Here is an 18,579-nt window from a genome sequence, read left to right as displayed (position 1 = left end):
GTTTGTAATATATAGAAATGATTTGGAAAGAAGTGTATTTGGCCCAATTAGTAAGTTTGCAGACAACATGAAAATTGTGGAGGTGTGGATGGTGCAGAAGCTTCTCAAAGGTTCCAGCAGAATATAGCTCCATTGCAAAGTTGAGCAGAGAAATGGCAGATGGAGTTCAATCCAAACAAGTGTGAGGTGATGCATTTGGGGAGGTTAAATACAACGGGAATGTATACAGGAAATGGGTGAAGAGGTTTCTCCTCATCTCTGTCCTAAATGATCTACCCCGTATTTTTAAGCTGTGTCCTCTGGTTCGGCACTCACCCATCAGCGGAAACATGTTTCCTGCCTCCAGACTGTCCAATCCTTTCATAATCTTATATGTCTCAATCAGATCCCTTCTCACTCTTCTAAACTCAAGGGTATACAAGCCCAGTCGCTCCTGTCTTTCAGCGTAAGGTAGTCCCGCCATTCCAGGAATTGACCTCGTGAACCTACGCTGCACTCCCTCAATAGCCAGAATGTCTTTCCTCAAATTTGGAGACCAGAACTGCACACAGTACTCCAGGTGTGGTCTCACCAGGGCCCTGTACAGCTGCAGAAGCACCTCTTTGCTTCTATACTCAATCCCTCTTGTTATGAAGGCCAGCATGCTATTAGCCTTCTTCACTATCTGCTGTACCTGCATGCTTGCCTTCATTGACTGGTGGACAAGAACACCCAGATCTCTCTGTACTGCCCCTTTACCTAAATTGATTCCATTGAGGTAGTAATCTGCCTTCCTGTCCTTGCCACCAAAGTGGATAACCATACATTTATCCACATTAAACTGCATCTGCCATGCATCTGACCACTCACCTAACCTGTCCAGGTCACCCTGTAATCTCCTAACATCCTCATCACATTTCACCCTGCCACCCAGCTTAGTATCATCAGCAAATTTGCTAATGTTATTACTAATACCATCTTCTATATCATTAATATATATTGTAAAAAGCTGCGGTCCCAGGACTGATCCCTGTGTTACCCCACTGGTCACTGCCTGCCATTCCGAAATGGAGCCGTTTAGCACGACTTTTTGTTTCCTGTCAGCCAACGAACTTTCAATCCAAGTTAGTACTTTGCCCCCAATACCATGCGCCCTAATTTTGCTCACTAACCTCCTATGTGGGACTTTATCAAAAGCTTTCTGAAAGTCCAGGTACACTACATCTACTGGATCTCCCTCGTCCATCTTCAGAGTTGCATCCTCAAAAAATTCCAGAAGATTAGTCAAGCATGATTTCCCCTTCATAAATCCATGCTGACTCTGTCCTATCCTGTCACTACTATCCAGATGTGTCATAATTTCATCCTTTATAATAGACTCCATCATCTTTCAGGTCAGACTAACTGGTCTATAATTTCCTGTTTTCTCTCTCCTACTTTTCTTAAAACGTGGTACAACATTAGCCACCTTCCAATCCACAGGAACTAATCCTGAATCTATCGAACATCAATGTGGATTTCACCAGTTTCCTCATTTCCCCTCCCCCCACCTCACCCCAGCTCCAACCTTCCAGCTCAGCACTGTCCCCATGACCTGTCCTACCTGCCTATCTTCCTTCCCACCTCTCCGCTCCACCCTCCTCCCTGACCTATCACCTCCATCCCCACCCCCACTCACCTATTGTACTCTATGCTACTTCCCCCCCACCCCCACCCCCTCTCATTTATCTCTACACACTGCAGGCACCCTGCCTCTATTCCTGATGCAGGGCCTTTTACCTGAAACGTCGATGTTCCTGCTCCTCGGATGCTGCCTGACCTGCTGTGCTTTTCCAGCAATACTCTGATCTAGACTCTGGTTTCCAGTATCACGGTGTTTGTCTTTATCTAAGGACAGAACGGGAGGCAAGAGAGGAGGGGGAGTGGTGTTTTTGATAAGGGATAGCATGACAGCTGTGCTGAGGGAGGATATTCCCAGAAATACATCCAGGGAAGTTATTTGGGTGGAACTGAGAAATAAGAAAGGGATGATCACCTTATTGGGATTGTATTATAGACCCCCCCAAGAGTCAGAGGGAAATTGAGAAACAAACTTGTAAGGAGATCTCAGCTATCTGTAAGAATAATAGGGTGGTTATGGTTGGGGATTTTAACTTTCCAATCATAGACTAGGACTGCCATAGTGTTAAAGGTTTAGATGGAGAGGAATTTCTTAAGTGCATAAAAGACAATTTTCTGAGTCAGTATGTGGATGTACCTACTAGAGAAGGTGCAAAACTTGACCTATTCTTGGGAAATAAGGCAGGGCAGGTGACTGAGGTGTCAGTGGGGGAGCACTTTGGGGACAGCAACCATAATTCTATTTGTTTAAAAATAATGATGGAAAAGGATAGACCAGATCTAAAAGTTACAGTTCTAAATTGGAGAAAGGCCAATTTTGACGATATTAGGCAAGAACTTTCAAAAGCTGATTGGAGGCAGATGTTCGCAGGTAAAGGGACGGCTGGAAAATGGGAAGCCTTCAGAAATGAGGTAACAAGAATCCAGAGAAAGTATATTCCTGTCAGGGTGAAAGGGAATCTTCGAGTAAAAAATGAGGTCTGCAGATGCTGGAGATCACAGCTGCAAATGTGTTGCTGGTCAAAGCACAGCAGGCCAGGCAGCATCTCAGGAATAGAGAATTCGACGTTTCGAGCATAAGCCCTTCATCAGGAATAAGAGAGAGAGCCAAGCAGGCTAAGATAAAAGGTAGGGAGGAGGGACTAGGGGGAGGGGCGATGGAGGTGGGATAGGTGGAAGGAGGTCAAGGTGAGGGTGATAGGCCGGAGTGGGGTGGGGGGGGAGAGGTCAGGAAGAGGATTGCAGGTTAGGAGGGCGGTGCTGAGTTGAGGGAACCGACTGAGACAAGGTGGGGGGAGGGGAAATGAGGAAACTGGAGAAATCTGAATTCATACCTTGTGGTTGGAGGGTTCCCAGGCGGAAGATGAGGCGCTCCTCCTCCAGCCGTCGTGTTGTTATGTTCTGCCGGTGGAGGAGTCCAAGGACCTGCATGTCCTCGGTGGAGTGGGAGGGAGAGTTAAAGTGTTGAGCCACGGGGTGATTGGGTTGGTTGGTTTGGGCGGCCCGGAGGTGTTCTCTGAAGCGTTCCGCAAGTAAGCGGCCTGTCTCCCCAATATAGAGGAGGCCACATCGGGTGCAGCGGATGCAATAGATGATGTGTGTGGAGGTGCAGGTGAACTTGTGGCAGATATGGAAGGATCCCTTGGGGCCTTGGAGGGAAGTGAGTGTGGAGGTGTGGGCACAAGTTTTACATTTCCTGCGGTTGCAGGGGAAGGTGCCGGGGGTGGAGGTTGGGTTGGTGGGGGGTGTGGACCTGACAAAGGAGTCACGAAGGGAGTGGTCCTTGCGGAACGCTGATAGGGGAGGGGAGGGAAATATATCCCTGGTGGTGGGGTCCGTTTGGAGGTGGAGGAAATGGCGGCGGATGATACGTTGTATACGGAGGTTGGTGGGGTGGTAGGTGAGAACCAGTGGGGTTCTGTCTTGGTGGCAGTTGGAGGAGCGGGGCTCAAGGGCGGAGGAGCAGGAAGTGGAGGAGATGCGGTGGAGGGCATCGTCGATCACGTCTGGGGGGAATCTGCAGTCCTTGAAGAAGGAGGCCATCTGGGCTGTACGGTGTTGGAACTGGTCCTCCCGGGAGCAGATGCGGCGGAGACAAAGGAATTGGGAATATGGGATGGCGTTTTTACAGGGGGCAGGGTGGGAGGAGGTGTAGTCTAGGTAGCTGTGGGAGTCAGTTGGTTTATAATAGATGTCTGTGTTGAGTCGGTCGCCCGAGATAGAAATGGAAAGGTCTAGGAAGGGGAGGGAGGAGTCTGAGACAGTCCAGGTGAATTTCAGGTCGGGATGGAAGGTGTTAGTAAAGTTGATGAACTGTTCAACCTCCTCGTGGGAGCACGAGGCAGCGCCGATCGGCAGAACATAACAACACGACGGCTGGAGGAGGAGCGCCTCATCTTCCGCCTGGGAACCCTCCAACCACAAGGTATGAATTCAGATTTCTCCAGTTTCCTCATTTCCCCTCCCCCCACCTTGTCTCAGTCGGTTCCCTCAACTCAGCACCGCCCTCCTAACCTGCAATCCTCTTCCTGACCTCTCCGCCCCCACCCCACTCCGGCCTATCACCCTCACCTTGACCTCCTTCCACCTATCCCACCTCCATCGCCCCTCCCCCTAGTCCCTCCTCCCTACCTTTTATCTCAGCCTGCTGGGCTCTCTCTCTTATTCCTGATGAAGGGCTTATGCTCGAAACGTCGAATTCTCTATTCCTGAGATGCTGCCTAACCTGCTGTGCTTTGACCAGCAACACATTTGCAGCAGGGTGAAAGGAAAGGCTGGGAGGTATAGGGAATGCTGGATGACTAAAGAAATTGAGGGTTTGGTTAAGAAAAAGAAGGAAGCATATGTCAGGTATAGACAGGATAGATCGAGTGAATCCTTAGAAGAGTATAAAGGAAGTAGGAGTATACTTAAGAGGGAAATCAGGAGGGCAAAATAGGGACATGAGATAGCTTTGGCAAATAGAATTAAGGAGAATCCAAAGGGTCTATACAAATATATTAAGGACCAAAGGGTAACTAGGGAGAGAATAGGGCCCCTCAAAGATCAGCAAGGCGGCCTTTGTGTGGAGCCACAGAAAATGGGAGAGATACTAAATGAATATTTTGCATCAGTATTTACTGTGGAAAAGGATATGGAAGATATAGACTGTAGGGAAATAGATGGTGACATCTTGCAAAATGTCCAGATTACAGAGGAGGAACTGCTGGATATGTTGAAACCGGTAAAGGTGGATAAATCCCCAGGACCTGATCAGGTGTACCCGAGAACTCTGTGGAAAGCAAGGGAAATGATTGCTGGGCCTCTTGCTGAGATATTTGTATCATCGATAGTCACAGGTGAGGTGCCGGAAGATCGGAGTTTAGCTAATGTGGTGCCACTGCTTAAGAAGGGTGGTAAGGACAAGCCAGGGAACTATAGACCAGTGAGTCTGATGTCAGTGATGGGCAAGTTGTTGGAGGGAATCCTGAGGGACAGGATGTAGATGTATTTGGAAAGGCAAGGACTGATTCGGGATAGTCAACATGGCTTTGTGCGTGGGAAATCATGTCTCACAAACTTGATTGAGTTTTTTGAAGAAGTAACAAAGAAGATTGATGAGGGCAGAGCAGTAGATGTGATCTATAATGGTCTTCAGTAAGGCATTCGACAAGGTTCCCCATGGGAGATTGATTAGCAAGGTTAGATCTCATGGAATACAGGGAGAACAAGCCATTTAGATACAGAACTGGCTCAAAGGTAGAAGACAGAGGGTGGTGGTGGAGGGTAGTTTTTCAGACTGGAGGCCTGTGACCAGTGGAGTGCCACAAGGATCAGTGCTGGGTCCTCTACTTTTTGTCATTTACATAAATGATTTGGATGTGAGCATAAGAGGTACAGTTAGTAAGTTTGCAGATGGCACCAAAATTGAAGGTGTAGAGGACAGCGAAGAGGGTTACCTCAGATTACAACAGTATCTGGACCAGATGGGCCAATGGGCTGAGAAGTGGCAGATGGAGTTTAATTCAGATAAATGTGAGGTGCTGCATTTTGGGAAAGTAAATCTTAGCAGGATTTATACACTTAATGGTAAGGTCCTAGGGAGTGTTGCTGAACAAAGAGACCTTGGAGTGCAGGTTCATAGCTCCTTGAAAGTGGAATCGCAGGTAGATAGGATAGTGAAGAAGGCATTTGGTATGCTTTCCTTTATTGGTCAGAGTATTGAGTACAGGAGTTGGGAGGTCATGTTGTGGCTGTACAGGGCATTGGCTAGGCCACTGTTGGAATATTGTGTGCAATTCTGGTCTCCTTCCTATCGGAAAGATGTTGTGAAACTTGAAAGGGTTCAGAAAAGAATTACAAGGATGTTGCCAGGGTTGGAGGATCTGAGCTATAGGGAGAGGCTGAACAGGGTGAGGCTGTTTTCCCTGGAGCGTTGGAGGCTGAGGGGTGACCTTATAGAGTTTTACAAAATTATGAGAGGCATGGATAGGGTAAATAGACAAAGTCTTTTCCCTGGGGTCAGGGAGTCCAGAACTAGAGGGCATAGATTTAGTGTGAGAGGGGAAAGATATAAAAGAGACCTAAGGGGCAACTTTTTCACACAGAGGGTGGTATGTGTGTGGAATGAGCTGCCAGAGGAATTGGTGGAGGCTGGTACAATTGCAACATTTAAGAGGCATTTGGATGGGTATATGAATAGGAAGGGTTTGGAGGGATATGGGCCGAGTGCTGGCAGGTGGGACGAGATTGGGTTGGGATGTCTAATCGATGTGGACAGGTTGGTCTGAAGGGTCTGTTTCCGTGCTGTACATCTCTATGACTCTATGACTGTCTGACTTTGAGCTGGGCTGGGTGGCGTGCTGCTGCTTCAGCACATAGACCTCCTGCTGCAGGGAGCAATACCCCACCCACAGCTGGACACACGGCTCCTGCTGGAAATCACGTCAATGAGGACCAGGTTGTTAGCCCCCAGTAGTCAGGGGCAGGTACACAGCTCTCCATACACACACCGTCCCTCCAATAACAAGGGTCACATCTTCATCACACATTCCACTTTCGCCCGGAGCCTGGTGAAAGTGACCAATCGGCTGAGTGACCACCTCAAGGCCGTACCCCATCCTGACCAGGCAATGCTGCAGCCTTCCATTCAGTCAAGGGCACTCTGAAACTGACGTGGTGAATGAGGAAGTGATGGTCTCTGCTCCCCAGTGTCCCAGGGGGTGACACAGGTGAATGGGTCAGCGCTAGCTAGCATTCACCCTCCTGGTGGATTGGAAGCTGCTAAATGCCCCTCACAGACTGTAACTGGGGGTTTGTGCAGATGAGTGACTGAAGGTGGCACAGGCCACAGGAGAAAGGAGATGCTGCTGGCATCGTTCAAGACATTCGTGGGAACTCACTGTTATACAGGACCCAGCTCTGGGGCTGATTGTGAGAGGGATGTGGGGGGGAAGGTGATTATACACAGAGGGTGGTAGGTGCTGGGAACGTGCCTCTGGGGGAGGGGGGAGAAGCAATGTTCAAGAGGCAGCTCGACTGACACATGAACAGGGGGAGAACAGAGGGATATGGACCATGTGCAGGCCGTTTAGAATGGCACCATGATCAGTATAATAAAGGTGGGCCGAAGGGCCTGTTCCTGTGTTATACGATTCTGGGCTGTCTATGAATACCCCAGAGAACTGGAGTAACCCCTGTAAATACCCCAGAGCAGGGTAAACCCTGTATATACCCCAGGGAGCAGGGTAATCCCTGTAAATACCCTAGAGCAGGGTAAACCCCTGTAAATACCCCAGGGCAGGGTAATTCCCTGTAAATACCCCAGAGCAGGGTAAACCCTGTAAATACCCCAGGGCAGGGTAAACCCTGTAAATACCCCAGAGCAGGGTAAACCCTGTATATACCCCAGGGAGCAGGGTAATCCCTGTAAATACCCTAGAGCAGGGTAAACCCTGTAAATACCCCAGGGCAGGGTAATCCCCTGTAAATACCCCAGGGCAGGGTAAACCCTGTAAATACCCTAGAGCAGGGTAAACCCTGTAAATACCCCAGGGCAGGGTAATCCCCTGTAAATACCCCAGGGCAGGGTAAACACTGTAAATACCCCAGGGCAGGGTGAACCCCTGTAAATACCCCAGGGCAGGGTAAACCCTGTAAATACCCCAGGGCAGGGTAAACACTGTAAATACCCCAGGGCAGGGTGAACCCTGTAAATACCCCAGAGCAGGGTAAACCCTGTAAATACCCCAGATCAGGGTGAACACTGTAAATACCCCAGGGCAGGGTAATCCCCTGTAAATACCCCAGGGCAGGGTAAACCCTGTAAATACCCCAGATCAGGGTAAACACGGTAAATACCCCAGAGCAGGGTAATCCCCTGTAAATACCCCAGAGCAGGGTAAACCCTGTAAATACCCCAGAGCAGGGTAATCCCCTGTAAATATCCCAGGGCAGGGTAATCCCCTGTAAATACCCCAGATCAGGGTAAACACTGTAAATACCCCAGAGCAGGGTAATCCCCTGTAAATATCCCAGAGCAGGGTAAACCCTGTAAATACCCCAGGGCAGGGTAAACCCCTGTAAATACCCCAGAGCAGGGTAAACCCTGTAAATACCCCAGAGCAGGGTAATCCCCTGTAAATACCCCAGGGAGCAGGGTAATCCCCTGTAAATACCCCAGGGCAGGGTAAAGGCCCAGCCAGACTCTAGCAGCAGCCTGACGTTAATGATCTCGGATCCCTGCTCCGTTTCTGGCTCAGTTGCAGAGCCCCTCCCCCTCATTTCCCCAGGGTGAAAGGCCATTCACTGTGCTTGCTGCTGTTCCTGAGCTCTCTCATTTCCCATGAGCCTCTGTGGCCTCTTGAGTGAGGACCTTCCATTTTGAGCATTGGCGCAGATCCCGAGGGATTGGTTATCTGGGCACAGTTCCCGGATCATGGCTCGCGTATCCATGAATTTCAAAGGTTGACAGCGATGAGCCCATTTCATGTTTACGATGTGATTAGGTCGGTTTTTAAATTCACTAATGGGACATAGGCATCACTGGCTGGGTCCAACATTGATTCCCCATCCCTAGTTGCCCCTTGAGAAGGTGGGGGCGAGCTGCCATCTTGAACCGCTGCAGTCCCTGTGCTGTGGGTAGATCCACAATGCCCTGAGGGAGGGAATTCCAGGATTCTGACCCAGTGACACTGAAGGAATGACGATATATTTCCCAGTCAGGATGGGGAGTGACCTGGAGAGGAACTTGCAGGGAGTGGTGTTCCCGTGTATCTGCTGCCCTGGTCCTTCCCGATGGATGGGTTTGTGTTTGGAAGGTGCTGCCTGAGGATCTTTGGTGAGTTTCTGCGGTGCATCTTGTAGATGGTATACACTGCTGTTACTGAGTGTGGGTGGGGGGAGGGAGGGGGTTTTTGTGGGTGTGGGGCCAATCAAGCGGCTGCTTTGTCCTGGATGGTGTCAAGTTTCTTGAGTGTTGTTGGAGCTGCCCCCATCCAGGGCAAGTGGGGAGTATTCCCTCACCCTCCTGAGTTGTGCCTTGTAGATGGTGGGTGGGCATTGGGGAGTCAGGAGGGGAGTTACTCACCACAGTTTTACCAGTCTCTGCCCTGCTGTAGTAGTCACTGTGTTTATGTGGTGAGTCCAGTTGAGTTCCTGGTCAATGGTAACCCCCAGGATGTTGACAGTGGGGGATTCAGTGATGGTAACACCATTGAATGTCAAGGGGCAGTGATTAGAGTGGCTCTAATTGGTGATGGTCATTGTCTGGCGTTTGTGTGGCATGAATGTTCCTTGCCACCTGTCAGCCCAAAACTTAAAAATGTGTTGCTGGAAAAGCGCAGCAGGTCAGGCAGCGTCAAAGGAGCAGGAGAGTCAACGTTTCAGGCATAAGTCCTTCCTTCATTCCTGAATTCTCCTGCTCCTTGGATGCTGCCTGACCTGCTGCGCTTTTCCAGCAACACATTTTCAGCTCTGATCTCCAGCATCTGCAGTCCTCACTTTCTCCCAGTTGTCAGCCCAAGCCGGGATATTGTCCGGATCTTGTTGCATTTGAACATGGACTACCTCATTATCTGAGGAGTTGGAAATGGTGCTGAGCGTTGTACAACCATCAGCGAACATTCCCACTCCTGACCTTATGATGGAGGGAAGGCCAATGATGAAGCAGCTGAAGATGGTTGGGCCTAGGACACTCCCCTGAGGGACTCCTGCAGCGATGTCCTGGAGCTGAGATGACTGACCTCCAACAACCACAACCACCTTCTTATGTGTCAGGTCTGACTCTAACGACTGGAAAGTTTGTCCCCTGATACCCATTGATTCCAGTTTAACTTGGGCTCCTCAGTCGAATGCAGCCTTGATGGCAAGGGCTGACCCTCTCCCCTCCCCTCCCCTCTGGAATCCAGCTCCTTTTGTCCATGTTTGACCCAAGGCTGGAATGAGGTCAGGAGCTGAGTGACCCTGGGGGAACCCAAACTGGGCGTCACTGAGCAGGTTATTGCTGAGCAGGTGCTGCCTGATGGTACTGTTACTGACCCCTTCCATCACTTTATTGATGAACGAGAGTAGACTGATGGGGCAGGAATTGGCTGGGTTGGATTTGTCCTGCTTTTTATGTACAGGAAATACCTGGGCAATTTTCCACATTGTTGGGTAGATGCCAGTGTTGTAACTGGACTGGAACAGTTTGGCTCAGGGAGCGGTAAGTTCCCTGCCTCCCTTCTGCTCAGCTGTTCACCTTCCACAATCCTGTTTACCCGACCCCATCACAGTCCCCTCTTTTGATCTGTTCCCCTTTTCTCCATCCCATTCTGGCTCACTCTGCCTCATTTCCTCGCTGTCTATCCTATTCCCTCCCTCTATTTCATTCCCACTATTCTAGTCCCACTCCTTCAATCCCATTTTCATCATCTCTATCCCATTCCCACTCTCTCTATCCCATTCTCCCACGTCTATCCCATTCTCTCTGTCTCTATTCCATTCCTTCTATCCCATTCCCCCTTTTCCAATCCCATTCACTCTCATTCTCTCTGTATCTCATTCCCTTTATCCCATTTTCCCTCTCTCAATCCATTCCCTCCCTGTCTATCCCATTCCTTTCCACTCTATCCCCATTCCCTCCCACTCTATCGCATTCCCTCTATTCCATTCCCACTCTCTCAATCCCATTTTTGTCCTCTCTATCCCATTCCTTCTATCCCATTCACTCTCTCTATCCCATTCCATTCCACTCTATCCCAACCACTCTCTCACAATCCCATTTTCTCCCACTCTATCCCATTCTCTCCCTGACTATCCACTTTCCCCACTCTCTCTAACCCATTCCCTCCCTTTCTACCACATTCCTCCCATCTTTATCCCAATCTTAACGTCTCTATCCAATTCCCTTCCACTCTACCCAATTCCCTCTGTGTCTATCCTATTCCCCCCTTTCTATCCCATTTCCTCCCTCTTTGTCCCATTCCCTTTATCCCATTACCCTTCTCCCCATTACATTCCCATCCTCAATCACTCCAGACGATCCAATTATTCCCAAACCCCTGAATTCACGGAACACCGTGAGCCTGCTGGAAGTTATCCAGTGGTTAGCTTTAATGAAATAGTTCCAAATCCCACAACATCAGCATCAGCGAGAAAACCCGTCACAATTTGTCTCAGTTACTTTCAGATAGAGAGTAAATAGCGGAACTATTAACCAATTACAAACTGAAAAAACAGGAAGAAAATTGTTAAAATGAACCAAATTCAGAACAAAGACATTAACACAGAGAGGGGGAGCTCGGAGCGGGATTGGAACTGCACGAGGTGGGAGCTGGAGGATGTTATTGTGGTTCACAGGCAGCACACTGGCCATTAGCCTCCTGGGCAGGAAATGGTGAGAGGGGGTGAGGGTCTCTTTTACAGGATAGTGCTCCATGACCAGTGGGTTCCACAGGAATCAATGCTGGGACCACAGCTATTCACAACGTACATTAATGGCCAAGAGAAAGGAAACGAATGAACGAGAGAAACATTTCCAAATCACGAAAATAGGTGGAAGGGCAGGTTGTGGGAGCGATGCAGTCAGTTGCTGAGAGATGTTGATATGTTCAGTATATAATCATGGCAGACCCTGCACCTCAGCACCATACACCTTCACAATCCCGGAGATCCATTAATAATGAGAAAACTAACAATTTCAGTCCGGAAGTTCCTCAAAGATTGAGCTTCCACAGCCTGTGAGAAACAGAATTCCAAAGATTCATCTCCCTCCACCCTGGATGAAGAAATTCCTCCTCATCTTAGATTGAAATCAGCTGCCCCCGAACCCTGGGACTGAGCTGCCTGGTTGGAGATCCCAACGGGAGTAACATTGGATCCACATCTGCCCCATCAATCCCTGTGAGAACGGAGAGATTTCATGGAGATTACCTCAGTCTCTCAAACACAAGAGAATAATGACCCAGTCTCCACAATCTCTCCTCATCGGACAATCCAATCATCCCGGGGTCAGGGACGGTCAGAGTGATGTCAGGGTCAGGGAGGGTCAGAGTGCCAAGTAATCCCAGGGTCTGGGAGGGTCAGAGTGCCCAGTAATCCCAGGGTCTGGGAGGGTCAGAGTGCCCAGTAATCCCAGGGTCTGGGAGGGTCAGAGTGCCCAGTAATCTCAGGGTCAGGGAGGGTCAGAGTGCCCAGTAATCCCAGGGTCAGGGAGGGTCAGAGTGCCCAGTAATCCCAGGGTCTGGGAGGGTCAGAGTGCCCAGTAATCCCAGATTTTATAGAGTCTGGGTTGGATGTTGCTCAGTAATTGGGGAGGTAAGGATCCCGAGAGTCAGTTGCCTGCAGCTACAGTGATGGATACATCCAGGAGACTATGTGTGTTTGACAGTCGCGTACTCCGAGTCTGGGTCAGTCACTGTCTGTGTTCTGGGTGGGCGCTGGGTGACCTGTCGGAGTTGGAGTTCAGCGTAATGCACCTGCCCATCATCCTCCTGCAACATCACACAAACATCAGAGCGTCAGTGGCACGTGGTTTATTGTTAAAATGGTCTGAGTTTAATTCTGTCCAAACAACTTGAATGCTCACTGCCCACTGTCTGTTGAATACTCTCCTCTCCCCCCTGCTCACTCCCCCCACCCATTCCCCCGGATATTCTCCCCCGCCCATCCCCCCTGTATACTCCCCCCTGACCATTCCCCCCTGTATAATCCCCCTGACCATTCCCCCCTGTATACTCCCCCCGCCCATTACCCCCTGTATACTCCGCTAGCCCATTCCCCCCTGTATACTCCCCCCTGACCATTCCCCCCTGTATACTCCCCCCGCCCATTCCCCTGTATACTCCCCCCATCCATTCCCCCCTGTATACTCCCCCTGACCATTCCCCCTATATACTTCCCCAGGCCCATTCCCCCTGTATACTCCCCCTGCCCATTCCCCATGTATACTCCCCCTGACCATTCCCCCCTGTATACTCCCCTGCCCATTCCCACTGTATAATCCCCCAGCCCATTCCCACTGTATACTCCCCCCGCCCATTCCCCCTGTATACTCCCCCTGCCCATTCCCCATGTATACTCCCCCTGACCATTCCCCCCTGTATACTCCCCCTGACCATTCCCACTGTATACTCCCCCAGCCCATTCCCCGCTGTATACTCCCCCTGACCATTCCTCCTGTATACTCCCCCTGCCCATTCCCCCCTGTATACTCCCTCTGCCCATTCCCCCCTGTATACTCCGCCCACCCATTCCCCCCTGTATACTCCCCCAGGCCCATTCCCCCTGTATACTCCCCCCACCCATTCCCCCTGTATACTCACCCAGCCCATTCCCCCTGTATACTCCCCCTGACCTTTCCCCCTGTATACTCCCCCCGCCCATTCCCCCCTGTATACTCCCCCCGCCCATTCCCCCCTGTATACTCCCCCTGACCATCCCCCTGTATACTCCCCCTGACCATTCCCACTGCATACTCCCCCTGCCCATTCCCCCCTGTATACTCCCCCCGCCCATTCCCCCCTGTATACTCCCCCTGACCATCCCCCTGTATACTTCCCCTGCCCATTCCCCCTTGTATACTCCCCCCCGCTCATTCCCCCTGTATACTCCACCCGCCCATTCCCCCCTGTATACTCCCCCTGACCATCCCCCTGTATACTCCCCCTGACCATTCCCACTGCATACTCCCCCTGCCCATTCTCCCCTGTATACTCCCCCCACCCATTCCCCCCTGTATACTCCCCCTGCTCATTCCCCCTGTATACTCCCCGTGCCCATTCCCCCCGTATACTTCACCTGCCCATTCCCCCCTGCATACTACCCCTGCCCATTCCCCCTGTATACTCCCCCGACCATTCCCCCTGTATACTGGTCCCTGCCCACCCCTCTACCTGCTGCCTGTTATTTCCTACCCAGTTCAGTGCCAGCCTCCTGCTACCCCCTTTTCCTTTCCTGCTCTGTCTCTCTCTCTCTCTCTCTCTCTCTCTGTCTCTCTCTCTCTCTCTCTCCCTCTCCCCCACAGTCACTCCCTCTCTCTGGGCCCTGTAGCAGCTGACACTGTGCAGTGTGGTCTGGGATATTTTATTGAAACTCTGACCATGGGGTTAGGAAGATGAACAATTAAACCTGATGTGGAAATTTCCTGAAGCAGTGAACAGGAAGCCTCTGATTGTGGGGCTCTCCTTTCCCCATCAGTTCCTGACTGGTGTCTGGGATGGAAACAGGAAGGGCAGGACATGGCTGTGCTATTCTTCCAGAATGGCAGGAGATTGTGGGAGTCATCGTCAGACAAATGGGAGTGAATTGAGCCGGTCTCCCTGGCTGTGGAACCGGTTCCAGGTCTGAGGGCTGATGGGAACACGGTGGACACACCAATGAGGCTAAAGACCGATAAGTCCCCTGGACCTGATGGCATGCACCCGAGAACATTGAAGGAAGTAACGACCGTGGTAGTGAATGCACTGGGAGTAATCTTCCAGGAATCTTTGAAATTTGGGAAAGGCCCAGAGGTTTGGAAAACAACTTTGTGTCGTAATAAAACGGAGCGAAGAGCTGGTCAGTCCAGGCCAGTTAGCTTTGGGGGGTGTGACAGTCTCAGCGGGAGGAGGATATTTCCCCTTGGGGGTGGGGAGGGGGGGAGAGGCTCAGAGCAGACGGCATCATCTCAGGGTAGGGGGTTACTCTGTAAGACAGAGGTGAGGAACTTCTTCTCACTGAGGCTAGTCCATCTGTGGAATGATTTCCTTCATAGTGCTGTCGAGGCGGGGGATTTGGGGTGAGACAGAGTTTTAATCAGGGCAGGGAACCCGAGGGTCATGGGGTACAAGAAGAAAATGGAGCGGAGAATGATCAGATCAACCATATGCTCACTGAATGACAGAACAGGCCTAAGGGGCTGAATGGCCTCCCCTTGTCTGCTGACATTTATGAAATATCTCCTTCAAAGTCTCATACTGTTTCTCTGCTGAGTAATGCCTTTTCCCACTTCACTTTAGCCAGCCTCATACCCTCGTCATATCTGCTGTTCAACTTTCTGAAAATAACATTATTTCCACACTTCTCTGTCTCCAAATTGATATAAAATTGTATCCCGTTATGATCACTATTCCCCAGAGGTTCCTCTATGATGAGGCCCTTCATTAATCTGGTCCATTGCATATTGCCAGGTCAGAGGTCCCTGCTCAGTGTTCGAGCACTCTGCTCTTCAGCATTATCCCAAATAAACTCTCAGAATGCATCATCTAAGTTATATTTCCCAAGTCGATTCATCCAATCCACATTAGAATCCACGGCTCCATCATATCTTCACTAATGCTGTGTCCTACAGTGTAACAACTCATCGAAGACTATCCACTGCAAAACACGAGTAACTCTTTCTATTTCCTAATCCTTATTTATATTGTTTGGAATATGAGTCAATATATCAAACCCACTTGGCGAGAACTACAGCATTTTGTGCTATTTGGAGACTTCCTCGATTGCAAAAAACTTCTTGTCATGTGATCTCTTGGAAATAATGAGAACAATTTAATTTTTGCTGTGTCTTCGCAAATCTTTTAAGGAGACGAGAGGTGGGGTTATTACCTTCATCAATGGAAAAACTTGCCTCAAAAAGACTGGAGATCTCATGGTTAGACCCATCGAGTCATACACCTTCAGTCTGACCAGTCCTTGCTGACCACATCCCCAAACTAAACTAGCCCCACCTGCCTGGACCTGGCCCATATCCCTCCGAAACATTTCTCCTTCGTACACTTCCCTGAATGGCTTCGAAACATTGCAGCTGTGTCCCATTCACCACTTTCTCTGGACATTCATTTCACACATGAACCACTCTCTGTGCAAAATAATTGGCCCTCCTGTCTTTTGTAAATCTTTCTCCTCCCACCCCTAGTCTTGAACTCCCCCACCCTGGGGTAAAGACACCTGCCATTCACCTTATTGATACCCCTCATGATTTTATAAACTCAATGAGGTCACCCCTCAGTCTGCTACACTCCAGTGAGAAAAACCCAAGTGAATCCAGCCTCACCTTATCCCCCAAACTCTCCACTCCCAACAACAACCTGGTAATTCTCTTCAGAACCCTCTCCGGGTTAATCATATCCTTCCTATAACAGGAAGACCAGAACGGGACACAGTGCACAAGAAGGGGCCTCACCAACATCCTGTACAGCCTCAACATAACCTCCCAACGCCTCCAACCAAAGCTCTGAGCGATGTAGGCAAGTACACTAAATGCCTTCATAACCACCCTGTCAACATGTGATGCAAACTTTGAAGAGTGATGTCTCTGAAGCCCTAAGTCCCTCTGTTCCCAAGGCCAGACCGGTAATTAACTGTAGCTCCACATGATTCCTTGGTACCCTCTGAGGATTTAATGTTCCGTTCTCCTCTGAGGAAAAATGGGATTAGTCTCATCAGATCCTAGTTGGCCGTCACAGATATGAGGAGCTAAAAGGGCCGCCTTCTGTGCTGTAACCATCGATGAGTCGATAATGAACTCTATTTACCTGCTCCATCTTTATTTGCTTGTGAAACATGCCTTTTGGTTTACATTGAGCAAGACGATGACAGCGACGATGAGAAACAGCAGGAGAACCAAGAGACGGCCCAGAAAAATCAGGAGTAAATCTGGAATCTCCGCCTCTGCAAAAGCTGAACAAGGTGTAAACATGGAGCAGGTTAAAGGAGTAACACGTGGTCATTACTGATGGGCTGTGATCATTGTCAGGCAGAACACAACAACATCTCAAACAGAGGACTCAACATCCAAATTAAATAAAACATAGACAGGATCAAACTTAGAGAAAGAAAATCACGTTTAACCCGCTTTACAGCTAAAGAGGAGCCAATGGATAGACTGGGTTTAGATTTCCAGAAGACAGTCCGTAAGGGGTGACGTCAAACATTAGTGTGGAATTCAAACACTGATGGGGCCCAGGCTAACATAGCGGTAAGGATCAAAGATCAGCTGGCAAACAGAGAGGAGGGGTCATTTTTGTTTGGTAAGTTATAACGTGTGGTGTGCCAATCTGAACAAAATCTAAATACAATACATCCACTGGTTCACCTTAATCTCCAACACAACTTATTTCTTCAAAGACCTCCAATAAAATAGTTTAACATGATTTTCCTTTTGAAAACCACTTTGGCCCTGCCAGATTACCTGAAACATTTCCAAGTGCCCTGTTCTAACAGTTAACAAGGGGAAGAGTCAAAATGGTCCACGTGTTGAAGTGGGGTCAGTCAAGGGAGGAAAGGTCATGTGTTTTGCAGAGTAATGGAATTAACAAGAGTGGAATATAATGGGAGTGTACAAGGATGGGATGATGCCGTGAGTGTTGCAGGATTCTGGTGAGAGAAGGGGGTAGAGTTCTGAGCTATTGTTGAGAGAATGTGATCAATCAGGTTGGAATGGAAGGGATGCTGGAGATTCTCCCGTGGACTCCAGCATCATTACTTTGGGAGACATTCTACAATTAGACCTCACACACAAAAGTGGAACATAGCAGCAGCAGAATAGGCATCGCATTCAGCAACTGGAGAGGGCCTGGTGGTTAGGAGGCAAAGAGAAATTGTACCAAGACTGAGCAGGGCTCACACAGACATTGAGGGTGTAACAGCCTGCAGGAACACAGAGCCGGAAAGGCAGCTGTATGTCCCAACCTGAAACAGTGTACAGCAGGAAAGCACTGTCACAGGGGTCTAACCTAATACCACCCCACACCTACCCCACCCCAGTCCTATCCACAGCCCCTAAACCCCCAAACCTCAGAGCCAGACCAAAGGTGGGATTTTCACAAAGTATAGGCCAGTTTAAAGCAAAAGGAAAGATTATTCAGAGAATGGGACGTTCTCCGAATAAATCCCAGTCACAGGGATAGGGAATACAATCCCTCTGTTTGGATAAACCAACAATTCTGGACAGAAATACTGAAGAGGCACCTTCCAACAACAGGTCAATAGCCTACTGGGGAAGTGGTCTTATGACCCGACTTGGGATCTCATAATCCTGACACTAAATTCTTATTTTGAACAGGTCTTTGAGAATTTTCAAGATTATTTTGGATCATTCAGTTCATTCACAAAATTGCCGGATCTCTCTCAGTTCAGTGAATCCGATCTTATCAATAGCGAGCAAGAATCCTGGAATTCTTTTTGTGGGAGCAGCTCTCACTTGGTCAGTAAAATCGAAGGCCATGTGTTTGACTCGCTGGATTTCGGGAAATGTGATGCTGTGTCTGCCCAATGTATAATGAGGTTCTTATTCCCCATGGCTCCATTATAAAACCTGTACACTCTACCAGTTGGAGTCATGTTGAAATTTAAACTGCTCTTTCTACCTGTGGGTGGTGTTCATGCTGGAAGGGGTGGAATAACGACAAACTGCTGGCTTTGTGTTCACATGCTTGCTCCAGTTTGGAGGACAATGACAGAGCTGAGTGATGTCTGGACACAGGGAAGTCTTTTTAAAGGAGAAAGTGAGGGCTGCAGATGTTGGAGATGAATGCTGAG

General features: G+C 49.4%; 1 protein-coding gene across 1 annotated transcript in view; it reads right to left on the bottom strand.

Moving 5' to 3' along the window:
- Positions 1-11,170: 11,170 nt before the first annotated feature.
- The window catches only part of LOC132819295 (lachesin-like), a 42,396-nt gene continuing 34,987 nt past the window's right edge, over positions 11,171-18,579 (bottom strand). Inside the window, exons 5-6 of the mRNA XM_060830735.1 lie at positions 16,575-16,719; positions 11,171-12,551 (exon numbers count right to left, since the gene is read on the bottom strand). Of these exons, the coding sequence (XP_060686718.1) occupies positions 16,586-16,719 (134 nt within the window). The 3' untranslated portion in view covers positions 11,171-12,551; positions 16,575-16,585. The remainder of the gene's footprint in view (positions 12,552-16,574; positions 16,720-18,579) is intronic.

This window comes from Hemiscyllium ocellatum, chromosome 10 (genome assembly GCF_020745735.1).
Source record: "Hemiscyllium ocellatum isolate sHemOce1 chromosome 10, sHemOce1.pat.X.cur, whole genome shotgun sequence".
Classification (NCBI taxonomy): domain Eukaryota; kingdom Metazoa; phylum Chordata; class Chondrichthyes; order Orectolobiformes; family Hemiscylliidae; genus Hemiscyllium; species Hemiscyllium ocellatum.
The sequence above is the reverse complement of the archived record's forward strand: the minus strand, read 5'-3'. Positions and strand labels throughout refer to the sequence as shown.